General features: G+C 40.9%; 1 protein-coding gene across 1 annotated transcript in view; it reads left to right on the forward strand.

Annotated features, from left to right (window-relative positions):
• clic4 (chloride intracellular channel 4) overlaps positions 1-15,828 on the forward strand; it is a 125,319-nt gene that overhangs the window by 82,553 nt on the left and 26,938 nt on the right. Inside the window, exon 3 of the mRNA XM_039740903.1 lies at positions 3,253-3,378. Coding sequence (XP_039596837.1) covers positions 3,253-3,378 — 126 coding nt within the window. The remainder of the gene's footprint in view (positions 1-3,252; positions 3,379-15,828) is intronic.

Raw genomic sequence — 15,828 nt, forward strand, 5'->3', positions numbered from 1 at the left:
TACCTTCGTGTCTTAGCTACACTATATGGCCAAAACTATTTGGACACCCCTCCAAGTTATTGAGTTCAGGTATGACAAATGTTGGCAGTAGAACGGGTTGGACAGAAGAGTTCAGTCACATCAAACGTGGCACTGTCATAGTATGCCACCCTTGCCACAAGTTAGGACACAAAACTTCTGCTGTACCCCAGTCAGCTGTTAAGTGGAATCATATAGTAGCAACAACAACTCAGCTATGAAGTGGCAGATCATGCCAACTCGCAGAGCAGGGGCACCGAGTGCTGAACCCCATAGTGCTTAAACATCTCCTATCCTCTGTTGCTTCACTCAAAACAGACTGCCATACTGCCATTGGATGCAACACCAGTGTAAGAACTGTGCTCCAAGAGCTTGCTTGGGCCTTCACAGCCCTGTGAAAAGACTTTCTAGAAGAGTGGAGGCTCTTACAGCCACAACTCTGTATTAATGCCCATTGTTTTGGAATAGGATGTCCATCAATGCTATACAGGTTTGATTGTCAAGTGTCCACAAATGTTTGGCCATATAGTGATTGATCTGAAACAGGGTGTCAAACTTAATTTTATCAAGGGGCAAAAATCTTTATATACTCAACACAAGCCTAAATACAGTGCAACCTCTGGCCATGACCATAATTCATGACACAACCTGAACGTAATTTCCCCATAAGATTGTATGTAAATACGATTAATCCGTTCCAGACCATTTTTAAGCACAAAAATAGTTAATTATATCATAGAATGCACAAAGTAATAGTAAACTAAATGTAAAAACATTGAGTAACACTGAGAAAACCTTGATTAACAGAGAAAACTAACATTGTAAGAGTTCGTGCTAGACCCTTATGAATTGTTCGTACAAGACGCTTACAAACCGCTGGCTGTAAACACTTTTTTTATGAGTTTTAAGTACAAGGAAAAAACTAACCCTAAACAAAGAAGAAAATTAACCTTAAATTAAAGAAGTGAGGAGGAAGCTGGGTGGAGAGGAGGTTACAATTTTGAGGGAGAGTCTGGCTTTAATTGGATTTCAGTTTTCTTCGAACCTTTCTTCTCACCAGCACTACCACTCTTCACTTGTTTAGAAGCCATGGTTAATTGCAAAATTAATGCAAAACCACACGAAATAAAGCACAAAGAGTTCACAGCGAATGAACACACATCTAACCGAGAATGATGTACAGGGAGAGACTGAACACGTGCATTGTCTTTGTTATGCCCTGTGTACGCAAACAAAAGAAAATGGGAAACAGAGAATGGGAAATCATTGCCGTGTATGAACCAGAAGGGAAACTGGCCGCCAGTGTTTTTGTTTGCCACCAGAGTATGTGGTAGTGAACAGATGCAAAATTTTGGTGAACGTTTTGATTGTAACCCAATTTGTACGTGTTCGGAAACGTTTGTGACCAGAGGTTCTACTGTAAGTTAAAAAAACAAAAAACTACTGCTACATTGTCTTCACAAATAAGAAACACTAGTACCTCTCTGTTCATCACAATTGTATATTTTGCCTTGGGTGTCTCTTGAAACTGTCTTACTCTTTATGGACTTTTCTTTTCGTGGACGTTGCAGTGGGTTAGGAAAGCTACCAGCAGGCATGAGAAAGAAATGAGCATTGTGTTAAAACATTGCATTAATACATGAATCCAAGTGAGAGTTACAGTCCAGGCATTAATTTGTAGCTAAAGCAAGGTACATCTCGTTATATATGCTTTAACGTACGTCATGATCAGATGGCATTTGACCATTAAAAAAAAGAGTGTAAATATGCTGGTGATGGATCACAAAGACTGCATTCAGAGTTGGTCAGAAACAGATAGTAATCACATTTAACAAGAGTGGAAATGCAAATGTACTTTCTGAACACATACAGAAGTCAAGTTATTAGAAATGATAAAAGAATTAAATAGGGTGTTGGCACCATGAAGGTAAGCCCAGTCCTGACACATGCAGCATTTAAAAGTGAGTGCAGTGTTTGATGTCGAGCTGCCATCTCCTTCAGAGACTGTCACATCTTTGCGTAATGGTGAAACACTAAAGTTCTTAATGGCAATATTGCATGAAATTTTCTTTTCAACTTTTCTTGTTGGGTTTATTCGAGATATACAGGAAATACAAGCTTGTTGAGTTGTGCTGTGTAATGCTGACTTCTCACCTCAGTCAAATGTTTACAATAAAAAATATAAACTGGTCAGGCATGAAATGGCATTTTTTGTTCAAATTGTATGAACGATAACTACTCTAGAATTAGTAAAATCATTAATTATGAACCAGACCAGAATGTGGAGTTGGACAGTTATAATATGTAGAGAGTGGAGGGAGTCTGTCACATTATAATTAATATATTGGATATAACTACATAATTTGAAACTTGAAAGTACTGCACATGAGAATGATATAGGAGCCCTATGGGTCATCACTGACAACATCCAAACAGTATACAGAAATGCACAATGGTAACGAGATGGCTTGTAGAATGTCACACACATGTCAAGAACACCTCAAAGGAGGTTATGCTTCAGCTCTGCCACCCACAGGTCTCATCTGGAATATCGTGCAGGTTTGATATAGTATTGCCAAAAGGCATAACAGTGCTAGAAAAGGCTCATGGAAGTGTAGCTGGACCAGCGCAAGGAGTGCAGGTTATTAGCTACAAGAAATGACTGTTTAATTTTTGAGGTTTAAAATAACAGATGAGAAGACATGACATGAAAATTGTTAAGCTGTCTCTGGTTGTTACTTTAAAACAAGTTCTTCAAGGACATGTTATCACAGATGAAAGTCATCTAAGGGTAAATTTCACACTAACGTTAGAAATATTTCTTTACCCAGATGACCACAAAAAGTTACCAAGGGGGTGTAGTAAATAATAATACTTTGAGGACCTTCAGTTGTCCTGAGGATATTTTGAAAAGGTTAGGAGAATGACATTTCATGACTTATGTTATCCTATTCTCTTTATGCCTGTTATGTTTTAATTTGAGGGAACATTTCATTGAGAAATATGCTAACCATTGGTTGCACACTTTGTCTTTACAGATTAATTGAAGTTAATGTTTAATTCTCTTCTAAAGTATTAAAAATCTGTAACACTTTTTTTCCCCATGATTTATTACAAGATACATTAATAACTAAGTCTACTTTAGAAATGGCCTCTGCCAGATATAACAAAAATGCAAGGGTGTTACAGAGAGTAAGTAAAAAACCTGAATATTCTTTATTTGTCTACGCCTAGGAAACCAGCTGACCTGCAGAATCTTGCCCCAGGGACCCATCCACCTTTCATCACTTTCAATAGTGAAGTGAAGACAGATGTCAATAAAATCGAAGAGTTCCTCGAGGATGTGCTCTGCCCACCCAAGTAAGATTGGTAATATATACTGTGTAAGCTTGAAATTTATTGGAAAATATAAAAAGGGTAAGAAGGTTTGTGAGCTTTTGAAATTGCATCTCCTGCATTCAAACAGTCATTGTTTTTTTTTTATAAAACTTAAGCAGTTTAGCAGTGTGCTAAATAAGCATGATTATTAAAAATTCAAGTGTATTTTAAGATTAAAGTACTAGTTTTAGTTATGGTGTGGGGAACCTTTTTGATTATTAGGATGAAGCACTGAGTTTTTGAAGAAATCACCCTCATTTTATATTCAGTTTCCATCAAATTTGAAAAGTGACAGAATTCACAGATTGTTGGATAATCTTTTTTGCTTTCAAATTCACATTCAAATTCAAATTACTTCAGTAAAATGACATGCCATTAAAGATCGCCACCATATGGATGTTAGTAGGGTAATAGTAACACTGTCAGCATCTTCTTAAAAAAACCTAGGGAGCCGGAATTACTGCCAAGGCCATTTAGCCTTAGAGCAGGAATATGAGAATTTAATAAAGAAGAATGAGCAAAAAATGATGTTGAGGAATATAGAAATATTATTTAATTAACTTTCCTCAGGATTGCAATAAACATGTTTTCTGGCAATCAAAACCTTTACCACTTTGAAGTGGACATAGTGTTTCTGTGTATGTGTTTCTTTTAGGTAGTGAAGGTACTGCAGTAGTTACCTGAATAACAAACTCATTGGTCATTTGCAGAAATGAATACAGAAATGAGAACATTTTTTGTAGTTAATGTTACCCTAGGTTATATAACTACTATGTGATGCAACAAATATTTGATAGCTTTGTTAAATTCAAATTTTTATCGACATTTTGAAGCAAAAATACTAAATTCAGTAATCTTTATTGTTACTTTAGTTCTCATGGTGTTTAGTAAATGCCAGCCTCAGGAATTTTAAAGGGGTTTCTTGCATTACTGCTGTTAACCAATCAAAAAAATGTAATAACAACACACTGTGGTAGATAGGGGGCGCTCTCGCTCCCTTGAACCCCTGTCCACGACTCCAGACACCAGGTAAAAGTCCAATCCTTGACTTTATTCAATCGCCACAGTGTACAAAGCACACACTCCACCACAATACTCATATAAATCACTAATACTACAATAAATCAATCCTCCAGCTCCCAGACACGTTGCCACCCTTCCACCCAGCTCAGCTCGCCGTCTGGGAGCTCCCACAGTCCTGTATATTCCCTGACCCGGAAATGTTCCCAATCCCCAGTCCATGTGATTCTCAAACACTTCCGGGTCAGGTAAAAGTTATTTTCTTCAACCTGGAAGCCCGTTGCTCTTCCTATGACGAACTTCCGGGTCATAGGGCACGAAAAAATCTTCGTTCCTCCCTGCAGCTCCCTCTTGTGGCTCCATGGCATCCAGCATGGCGGTGCATAAAAACTCCATTGTCCATGATGCCCTGCTGGTCTTTTGGGGACCTCCATGCTGCAAGGAGGGCTCCACCTGGCGGCTTGGGGGTATTGGCCGGGATAAACGGCCGGCCATCCTCCATAGTATTCCCCTCCCAGCGACGAATTATAATTCGGAGCGGCCTGCCCCGAGAGGGAAGTCTTCCTCCAAGAGGACGTCCTGGTTGAGCCTTGATTGACTCGAATATCTTGGTCCCTGGAGAACCTAGGGGGAATATTAGTCCAAACCGACATCTTGTCCCCCTCTCTCCAAGGACAGTTTTGCCAAATATGGCCCACCCTTCGGCACCCGTAACACTGCCTCTGTCCTCCTGGCATTCTCCCCCTGCGGGACTGAAAACAATTAAGAAATGTTAGGTCCGCCCCTTGTCTTGCTGGGAGAGAAACCCCTGCCGCCTCTAATGGTGTTTTCTCTATTTTTACTTCCTTATTAGGAGACCCCCGTTTTATTTTCGGGGTCTCCTGTTTGATCTGGGGCTTGCCCACAGTCTGTCTCTCTACTAAATAAAGAGAGACCCTTTACTGTCTGCACCCCTTTTACTTTATAAATGACCGGTGGCGGCGTCTTTAGGGCCACCTCGCTCCGGGAGTCAGCACTGTCTAGCTGCCCCGGATCGATTAACCCTTCCGCCGGCCACTCGGTTAACGTACCGGCCTCTCTTGTAGGGCATGTAGTGTACTGGCACCCGCTATTTATTAAAAGCGGGCCCGGATTACACTGAGTCCCTCTTGTTTATATATACGGTACAGGTTTCACATACCTGTACCGCCACATCATGAACTACGGGAAGCTCTCCACCAAACTGCCGCACGTATTTCTGCACCTTCTCCAACGGCGCTTTGGCTGCAGCTCCCAACTTCCTGACGATCTTTTCAATACTTGTCAGGACCTGTAGAAAACTATTTACGGGCTCGATCAAGCGCTCGAGTTCCCACAAGTCAATATTATTTACTTCGGCCGGCATAAGACTTACTTCCTCGTCTGTCTTACCTTCCGGCCGGGAGCCAATGAGCACGCCTGCTTCTGGCATGTGCTCTGACGGGTCTTGCGGAGGCTGCTGGGACATGGAGTTCTCTTTGGCTGCGGTCGAGGATTGGGTCGGTTCCTTCAGCGGACTGTGGTCTGTCTTATTTACTTTTACGACATCCCAAACAGCCATTTCCCAACCCTCCTTACCTTTTTTAGTGGTGAGCGGTGCTCCGCTCACGTCCCTCTTCCCCTTCGGAAAGACCAAGTCCGTTCCTTCGGGCTCGAAGACGCAAACAGCGGGACGCGGACCTCCTCCTTCCCAGAAAGCGCTGGGTTTGCTGCCGTCATGCGGAAGTCGTCTCCTCTGTGCTCAGGTTCCGACAGGAGCGCGCCGTCGTCTCCGGGGCAGTCTTCTTTTCCCCGCGGAGCCTCCAGGTGATCTTCTCCGAAGTACATGCATGGGACAAAGTGAGTTATAACAAACGGATTTTCCATAACGTTCCCAGCACGTACCTCAGAGCGATCATTGGTTCCTGGAGGTTTCTCCGGACTTGAAAGGCAGCTCCTTAACTCCTCCCAAGCGTCAGCCATTGCACACAGGTCACTCCCGCTGGCGATATTGCTCTGCTTGCCCTTCCTCTTCCCCATTTTGGACTCGGTTTTTTCGGGTTCTGGCAATGCCGTGGTGATTCCTGACGCCGTTGTGAGTTTAGGGTTCGTTATCCACAGAAATTTTTGATTCAGGTCCTCTGCAAATGACACTAGAGTATCCTGCTGGCTACACCACTGTGGTAGATAGGGGGTGCTCTCGCTCCCTTGAACCCCTGTCCACGACTCCAGACACCAGGTAAAAGTCCAATCCTTGACTTTATTCAATTGCCACAGTGTACAAAGCACACTCTCCACCACAATACTCATATAAATCAATCCTCCAGCTCCCAGACGCGTTGCCACCCTTCCACCCAGCTCAGCTCGCCGCCTGGGAGCTCCCACAGTCCTGTATATTCCCTGACCCGGAAATGTTCCCAATCCCCAGTCCATGTGATTCTCAATCACTTCCGGGTCAGGTAAAAGTTCTTTTCTTCAACCCGGAAGCCCGTCGCTCTTCCTATGATGAACTTCCGGGTCATAGGGCACGAAGAAATCTTCGGTCCTCCCTGCAGCTCCCTCTTGTGGCCCCCATGGCATCCAGCAGGGCAGTGCATTAAAACTCCATTGTCCATGATGCCCTGCTGGTCTTCTGGGGACCTCCATGCTGCAAGGAGGGCTCCACCTGGCGGCTTGGGGGTATTGGCTAGGATAAACGGCCGGCTATCCTCCACAATACGTAAATGTAAAATTAAAACCAAATGTATTTGCAGGTTACGTTTCTCATGCCAGAACCCTCTTTTTTAAATATGCATTTACCTGTTCAGTTTTTCTGCTTGTCCCATTGTCCTCTGTGAGAAGCACTTGCATTTAGCTCTGTCTCTAAAATTTACTAACAAAAAAATTGGAGTGGTCTCCGCTAGACTTTCTCATATACTCAGATATGGGGATGGATATTAGAGGAGTAAACCGCAAGACAATGACTATATTTTTATATTATGTACATTAAAGAACCATCAACAACAAATCAGATCAAATTAATATATTGAACAATTATTTTGAAGGTAGGGTTGGATAAATGGGTTAGTGGAAATAGCTCAAACGTTGATAGAAATCTACAATTTGTACCTAATACTTGTTTACATACAGACACACACACACACAGACAGACTCACTGACATAATCCCAAAAATTGAAGGGAGGTCTAAAACATTGAGATTCATCAAAATCTCAAAATCAAATTTTTGGACGATTACAATACTTTCCTTATACTTTGTTTATGAAAAAGTAAAAATGGTCAACTGTTGGTGCCATTAGTATGAAAAATTCAATACATTTCATGGGTAGTTTATCGCAGAATGGATCGCCATCAACTAGAATGATAATGCACTCCTGTTAATAATTGTGAATAACTGACACTTTTTATCAAAGACGATTTGCAACACTTGAAATAAAATTGGTCCCATTTCTTTTACCAAATAAGCACATGGAGGTGAAGTAACACACTCATGGTAACAAAGTGGTAGTAGCAGAATTTGAGCCCACAACCCTCAAGGTTTATAGTCCAAAGCAGTAACTGCTACACTAGTACTTGAATTGCAACATGGAGTCTAAAAGAAGGGGCACTGTAAACACGGACAGTTTGAGTCAAGGATTTGCCAGTCTCTTTACAGAAACACAGATATTTTACAGTTAAGTGTATAACAAACAGGCGGCACGGTGACGCTCTTGGTAGCACTGCTGCCTCACAGTTAGGAGTCCCAGGTTTGCTTCCCAGGTCCTCCCTGCGTGGAGTTTGCATGTTCTCCTCGTGTCTGCGTGGGTTTCCTCTGGGTGCTCCGGTTTCCTCCCACAGTCCAAGGACATGCAGGTTAGGTGCATTGGCGATTCTAAATTGTGCATTTGTGTGTGTGTGCGCCCTGGAGTGGGCTGCCGCCCTGCCCGGGGTTTGTTTCCTGCCTTGCGCCCAGTGTTGGCTGGGATTGGCACCGTAACCCTGTAGTTAGGATATAGCAGGTTGGATAATGGATGGATGTATAACAAACAAAATAGTACATTGAAAGTGTACTTCAATTAAGGAGTCCTATCTTTTTTTACAAGACTGAAATCTTTCATTTCTAACAGTGTGCTGCATTGCTCCATAAATTTAATTTAAAGTGTATAATAATAGTTAAAAGCAGACCAGTTTTTAACATACAGTATATTTAATGTACATTTGTTTAAAAGTGTATTTTAAGCAGAATATATTCTAATTGCTGTGGTGGGTTGGCATCTTGCCCAGGATTGGTCCCTGCCTTGTGCCCTGTGTTGGCTGTGATTGGCTCCAGCAGACCCCCCGTGACCCTGTGTTCGGATTCAGCGGGTTGGATGATGGATAGATGAATATATTCTAATTGATATTTTTGTTAGAAAGATACCAGAAATCATCCTAACCTAATTTGATAAACGTAGTTAGTGATAGGAATAGGATTAGAGAAACAATTATTTACAGCTGTCGATTAATCTTTTATATAAAACATTCAAATGTTAATTCTTCATTATATCTTATTATTAGCTTTAATATGATATCTTTTTATATTAATATGAAATAAACTAATTAAAATATAGTGGGAATAGAAACCTTAGTGTGTGTGTATGTATGTATGTCTGGGTGTGCACACATGTTTAAGAGCATGTTTATCTGCAATTTGTCCTGTAAATTACTTGGGAAATGATTTCTTGAAACGAGTGGGAACCCTTAACATTCTTAAACTCACTTAATTAAATTTCCAGTCTAGAGTCTCTCCTGGCAGCAGGCACAAGGCAGGAAAAACATTTCTGAACAGGGTTTCAATCCTTTGCCGGGCCTACTCATGCACATACTCTCTCACAGTAAACTTCATTGTATCTAACCTTTACATCCCCAGGGATATTGAGGAAAACTGGACAACCTGGAGATAAACTCATATAAGCGCAGAGAGAATGTGCAGCACTAGCCACGAGATTCAAACCTAAGATACTAAATCCATATGGCCTTAGCTCTAAGCACTGGACTACTACGCTTTTTCCCTTCTATTGTTAGTTTTAAGTATACATCACCTGTCCCCTTTGCAAAATGTATGGTGCTCAATGGTAAACTGTTGACATCTCGTGACCAAAAAGCCAAGGACTCCCTGAGGTTCAAACTTTGTCATCATCACAGGATCACATGACAGGTCATGTATAGCTACCCATCTCTTTAGGACCTCCGTTTAACCATGAAATAAACAAATATTTGTTTCTTTTCTTCTTTCACTTTGGCTTTAAACAGTCCAAGACTGTTTGATTAGCCTCCTCAGAGTGAACAGGCAGCAGTGCCATTGAGATTTGTAGTCTAGCAGGCTTGTTTATCTTTCTTCTTTAAATACCATCGATATCAGGGGCCTCCCAAGAGTGCTGCTACATTCTTGGCACTCTAACAACTCAACAGTCTGAGGAAAATGTTCTCTACCAAATGATACCAGAGGTATGTGCAGCTCTGGTCTTTTTGTTCATCTGTGGAATGAAAAATACGCAAATAGCGAGAGGGTGTGTTCTTAAATTTCCTCATTCCGCACCATGACATTTTTGTTATTTTAATTATTAATCTCAGTTACTGACATTGAAATCTTGCAGTTTATTCTTGTGTGCTTTTTGGGTAGCCTAGCGAAACAATCTTCTTTGCAATGTCATAATCTGAACAAACTCCAAGTTTTGTCGAGCATGCAGTAACTGTTTTCTTAGAGCAGTTTCAGTGTTTATACAGGCCACCTACTGCATTTAAAATTCTTAACTTTTACAAAAATGCTGCAGACAAACAGTCATCTGTTAACACAGTGTAGCTCTAGTTTCTTTTGCTAGTTCCAGTTTTTATTAATGTATTATTTATGGTATTGGGCTAACATTTTTGTAATTCTTCACATATAATATATACGAAAATCGGGCCAGGAGAGTGGCCATTTTTTGTCTACATGCCTTCAACACATTAGAATGCAAAGAATGGCTTTGTCCTATTAATGACATTCGAACATTTCATCACACCTTGGCTCCTAATCGTAATAAAGTGGTAAACTAACACAGTAACTTATAATTTATCCATGAAACACTGTCAGATATTTTTATGCAATGTGTTTGTGTCAATATGTTGTGAAAGGAAGGACCCCTGATTATAGCCTTTCATGCTGGATACTTCAGGATAACCTCTACCACCCGATTTGGGATAAGAAAGTAGATAGGTTTGTTGGGTGGGAGTTGAATCTTGTTTTGTTTTTCCTTTCTCCATCCATCCATCCATCCATCCATTTCCGCTTATCCGGGGTCGGGTCGTGGGGGCAGCAGCTTAAGCAGAGAGGCCCAGACTTCCCTCTCCCCGGCCAATCCCAGCTCTTCCGGGAGAATCCCGGAACACCTCACCAGGGAGGCGTCCAGGAGGCATCCTGATCAGATGCCCGATCCACCTCATCTGACTACTCTCGATGCGGAGGAGCAGCGGCTCTACTCTGAGCCCCTCCCGGATGACTGAGCTTCTCACCCTATCTTTAAGGGAAAGTCCAGACACCCTGCGGAGGAAACTCATTTCAGCCGCTTGTATTCGCGATCTCGTTCTTTTGGTCACTATCCATAGCTCATGACCATAGGTGAGGGTAGGAACGTAGATCGACTGCTAAATTGAGAGCCTTGCCTTACGGCTCAGCTCTTTTTTCACCATGACAGACCGATGCAGAGCCCGCATCACAGCGGATGCCGCACCGATCCGCCTGTTGATCTCACGGTCCATTCTTCCCTCATTTGTGAACAAGACCCCGAGATACTTAAACTCCTCCACTTGGGGCAGGATCTCGCCCCCAACCCTAAGAGGGCACTCCACCCTTTTCCGGCTGAGGACCATGGTCTCGGATTTGGAGGTGCTGATTCTCATCCCAGCCACTTCACACTCAGCTGCGAACCGTTCCAGAGAGAGCTGAAGATCACGGCCTGATGAAGCAAACAGGACAACATCATCTGCAAAAAGCAGTGACCCAATACTGAGTCCACCAAACCGGACTCCTTCAACACCCTGGCTGCGCCTAGAAATTCTGTCCATAAAAGTTATGAACAGAATCGGTGACAAAGGGCAGCATTTGCTTGCTATGGCACATTATGCAGAATACTGTACTATTGAAATATTCACCATGACCGGCTGTGGGTGCATCGCCTTGAGAAACTGCAGAGTAATATATTATGTAGCATTAGTGTAGTATGTAGCATTACTACCTCGCAGAGTTTGCACCACAATTGCTATTGCCTGCCTTCTTTATACTATTCCAGTGTCAGCATGGGTTTCCTAAGGGTTATCTCCCAGCCAAGTTAATTAGCTACTCTAAACTGGCCGAGTTTGAAAGTGTCATGAATTGGTATCCTGATGAGAGTTGGTTCTTTTCTTTTACACATTGCTGTCAGTAAGGCTCTTGCTGCTGAAATCCCTACAGAGCCCCTCATTTAGAAAGTGTCATATATGCTGTAGCATTTGGTATAAGTATACAAGCTGAAATGGTTATAATGGCCTCATACAATATCTTCTCTGGCTCATTAATGCATCAGATATAAATTTGAGAACTCTAGAGTTGAAGTCCAACAGAATGTCATCACAATGGCCCAAAATCATCTCAACATTTTTGAGAAGCCTGAAGAGCAAACAATTTTACTAGATTCAGTAAGAGTTCTGTGCCATGTGCAAAGGCTAATGTAAGCTGTTATGAGAAAAATGGTTGTTATGCTGTGGTGTCTGGGAGAGGTGGATTTTAAACAAGTATGCCAGTTTCATCATTCACATCTGTCACAGTGTGTGACCCTAAGTAAGCTAGATAATATTCCGTCCTTGAATTTATAATCTTTTTGTTTTTTTTGTATAGTGACTTAATATAAAAAAACTCTGATATTGTGCCCTAACTTGGTAAATTACCTTGGGTGGAAATGTCTGAAATGTATACAACATTAAAGATCTCTTTACATATGGTTAGAAGGAGACGAAAACTACAGGGATTTAAGAGAACATTAAAGAGGAGCCAGTATTTCACATAGTTAATGGGGAGTCAATATGGTTTCCTTGTTGTTTGGTTATCATTTAAGAACTCGGCCTCTCGTATGCAATCTTGATTCTCACCAGCATGAGCTAAATTTAGCACCAGTTACACTTACCTGTGACAACTGACTGCACTTGAACAGTACAAGCACATGTCCAGCTTCCTCCTCCTCCCATGACACAGTCCTCTGCTGTATGTACTCCTTCTTCTGTCCTTGTCTGTTCTAAATCATTTGTGCATTTGTCTGGGGCATTGTACCCTCATTCTTTACCTTGACATAAAAAAACAACTTGCTGATAGTGCAGCCAAAGTCTGCATTCTCTTGAGAATATTGCAGGTGCTGATGTTAACACTTGTACTGTTTGGTGATTATGAAACAAGAAGCATTCACTGGTGTTAGGTTATAATATTTAAAACAGAGCACAGGATATAAAACTGTTAAAAAGCATTACATAGTAAATTATTCTCCTGCACCAAGTGAAAACGCAAAACTGCCATTCATATTAAAGATTTTTTAGTGAAGAGCCAGGTTAGGGTCAGCAGTATGGGTGTTTCAATGTAATACAAGACAGGAGCAAGGTCACAGAAGACTCTGTTACTACATATACTACAGGCATGTACAGCACACCTCATTATGACAATACAGTTTCAGTGGGAGTAATGGGGTAGTGATTGTATGGGGCACTCTGGATTGACAATAGGCAAAAGCACCATTGTAGAAGGGGAAAGAAGCATGTCTTGGGTCTATGCATTGTTATTCCAGTTTTGGACAGATTGCTTTATGTCTGCCCTAGAATGCTATAGGTTGCTTGACATTTGTCTTGAAAGGTGTCCTGTGTCTTAAAGGCTTTCTGATTGCTCAGATTTGTAGGCCTGGCCATGGAGACTAGGGGCAGCACTGGCTCTGTGTCCTTGGAGCAGATTTAGAGGCACTACTGACCTTAGAAGATTTGGTGGGAATTGATTGAAAGTGAGCCTAGAAGGGGCTTAAAGCTGCTTCAGAACCCATCATTATTTCAATGTAATGTCGGGAGGAGTGAACTAGGTGCTCAACTTGCAACAGGAGGAGAGGTCAAAATATGAAAGAGAAAAATGAGTGACAGAAGGAAGAGGAGGAGGAGATGAGAAATAAGGTAAAAGAAGTATTGCTATGTTCTGGTACAGAGTCTCAGGCAAGTGCACAAGTAAAAATTCATATATTCAGGGATCTCAGTGATATACCAGGTAGGCCCAGAGTAGCTGAAGGTGTTAGTTGTGTTTGTTCTCCTAATTCATATTTTGATTATCCTTTGTTCACTCCTTCATCTTGTTCAATTCATAACAAGTAATGTGCATTGGCATTATTATGGGGTCAGGAGAGGCTTGTGAGCTACCCATTCTGTTTCTGAACTGTCACAGGTGAGTGACTTTGTTCACATATGGCAGATTAAAGTGACTGCACTGTTGTATTTTTTATGTTGTTTCAATTGCACTTTTATACACTTTTCTTTTTCGGTAGGCCACTTAAACTGTACAAAGGTGACCTGGGTTGTTATTTTTATCAAAGTAAATATTTTTGTAACTGAGATCAGGTTTATTTTATGCACACAGAAAGATTATTTCAATTTATTTTTGTTGACTTTCATTTAGACTAGGGGGATTTGCCGCTCGTTATGTGGATTTCACGTTCACCAAACTACAAATCATTTATTTCTCATGGAAATGCCTCTTCCAACACAAATTTGACGATCTACAAGTCTCCGACTTAAAATTTAAATCCGAAAATATATTCAATCTTTTTTTGCTGTTCCATTATTTCACCGAGTAATAATTTCCATTTATTTGCGCTAATGCGATCTTTACTATTATTTTCTTAAGACATCTGAATTTTAGTGCTTTCATTATCTCTAACCTGCTCTGCATGTATATTGCGCAAAACGTTTTGGAATTCTTTACAACGTTCTACTTTGTCATCTACTCTTTGTCTTTTATTTCCGGCCCTGGGCGTGGTTAAATCTCTTGGCACAAAGTCTTGTCTTGCGGGACTTGAAAGTATCTCTCTGAAAAAATCACATCTCGTCCCAGGATTTTTTTATATAATACATATAGGCATGCCATTTCAATCTGCAACCGGATATATATAGTCTGAGATGTGCACACGGCACCCTAATTCAAATGCTTTTAAGAAAGATGAGAGTGCTTCATATTACACATTACTATATTACTGTATATCATTGTTTCTCAATGAAATAATTTAGAATGGTAAGGTGGTGCAATGCCAAAATAGTTAGGACTTCTGTCTCACAGCTCCATCCAAGTTTGTTTCATTCATGTGCCAACTCTTGTTATAATAGACAGAAGTGGATTCATATGTTTAAAAACAGCATATAGAGAAATAAAACAGATTATATGACAAGTTAGAAAAGACCAAGTGTATAGTACACGGTGTATATAATAGGATAGTTTTGAATTTGAAGACATTTGTAAATACAGCACTAGGTAGCAAGAGATTACTAAGGATTTCCAGATACTAAAAAAATGGAATTAAAACAGGCACAACAACCGTCCTTCCCTGCTTGTCTGAATGTATTTGATCTTCATTTCAGTCTCTGTAGTGCTGGATGCTTAGCCAACTTTCCCACCACAAAACCTCATAACTGTGTCACCTCCTCAGGTAAAAGGCCTTCTTTTAATACCTCCTTGGGCCTTACACCTTTTCTAGCTAATGCCCATTGGTGTAATACATCTAATGCTTTTTTATTTTTTCTTCACTGTCACATTAGAACTTTCTCACACTACATCTTAAGCTGAACCTTCTAACGTTGGGACATGGAAAAGGCATTCAACATAATTGTGGATTACATATCTAAAGAGGAGGTGTGTATAAAAGGACCAAAGCTAATAAAAACTGATGGTACCTTGGAGTCCTAGATACAGTATGTTCATACCTCTAGTCAGCATGAGAAGTTACGATTACATATTTTTGAAAAACCCCAAAATTCCCAGAATTTAAAATAAAACAAATAACTTTTGGTCACTTTCAAAATAATTTCTTTGATATATTTGTATTGTGTAATAAACTGCTGAGGCTTCTACACAGAAGCATCAGGAAAGAAAATCCAAAAATCAGGCGCACCAAAACTGAATTTTGCATGATGAAAAGGCACCTGCACACACTGTGTTGTCAAAGTGTATTTGACCAAAAACTAGGTTAGGTGGTTGTTGCTTCACATCCCCTGTATCTGCTAGATCTCACTCCCTGTGATTTGTTTTTGCTCCTGAAATTAAAATTGAGTCTAAATGTAAGAACATTTTGTTTGTTTTTCGTTTTTATAATTACAGTATGTGAGTTTTTGCCTCCCCCTCGTATTGCCTAGCCTGTGTAAAGTCCTCTGTA

The sequence above is a fragment of the Polypterus senegalus genome, chromosome 17, assembly GCF_016835505.1.
Source record: "Polypterus senegalus isolate Bchr_013 chromosome 17, ASM1683550v1, whole genome shotgun sequence".
In the NCBI taxonomy this organism is placed as follows: Eukaryota; Metazoa; Chordata; class Cladistia; order Polypteriformes; family Polypteridae; genus Polypterus; species Polypterus senegalus.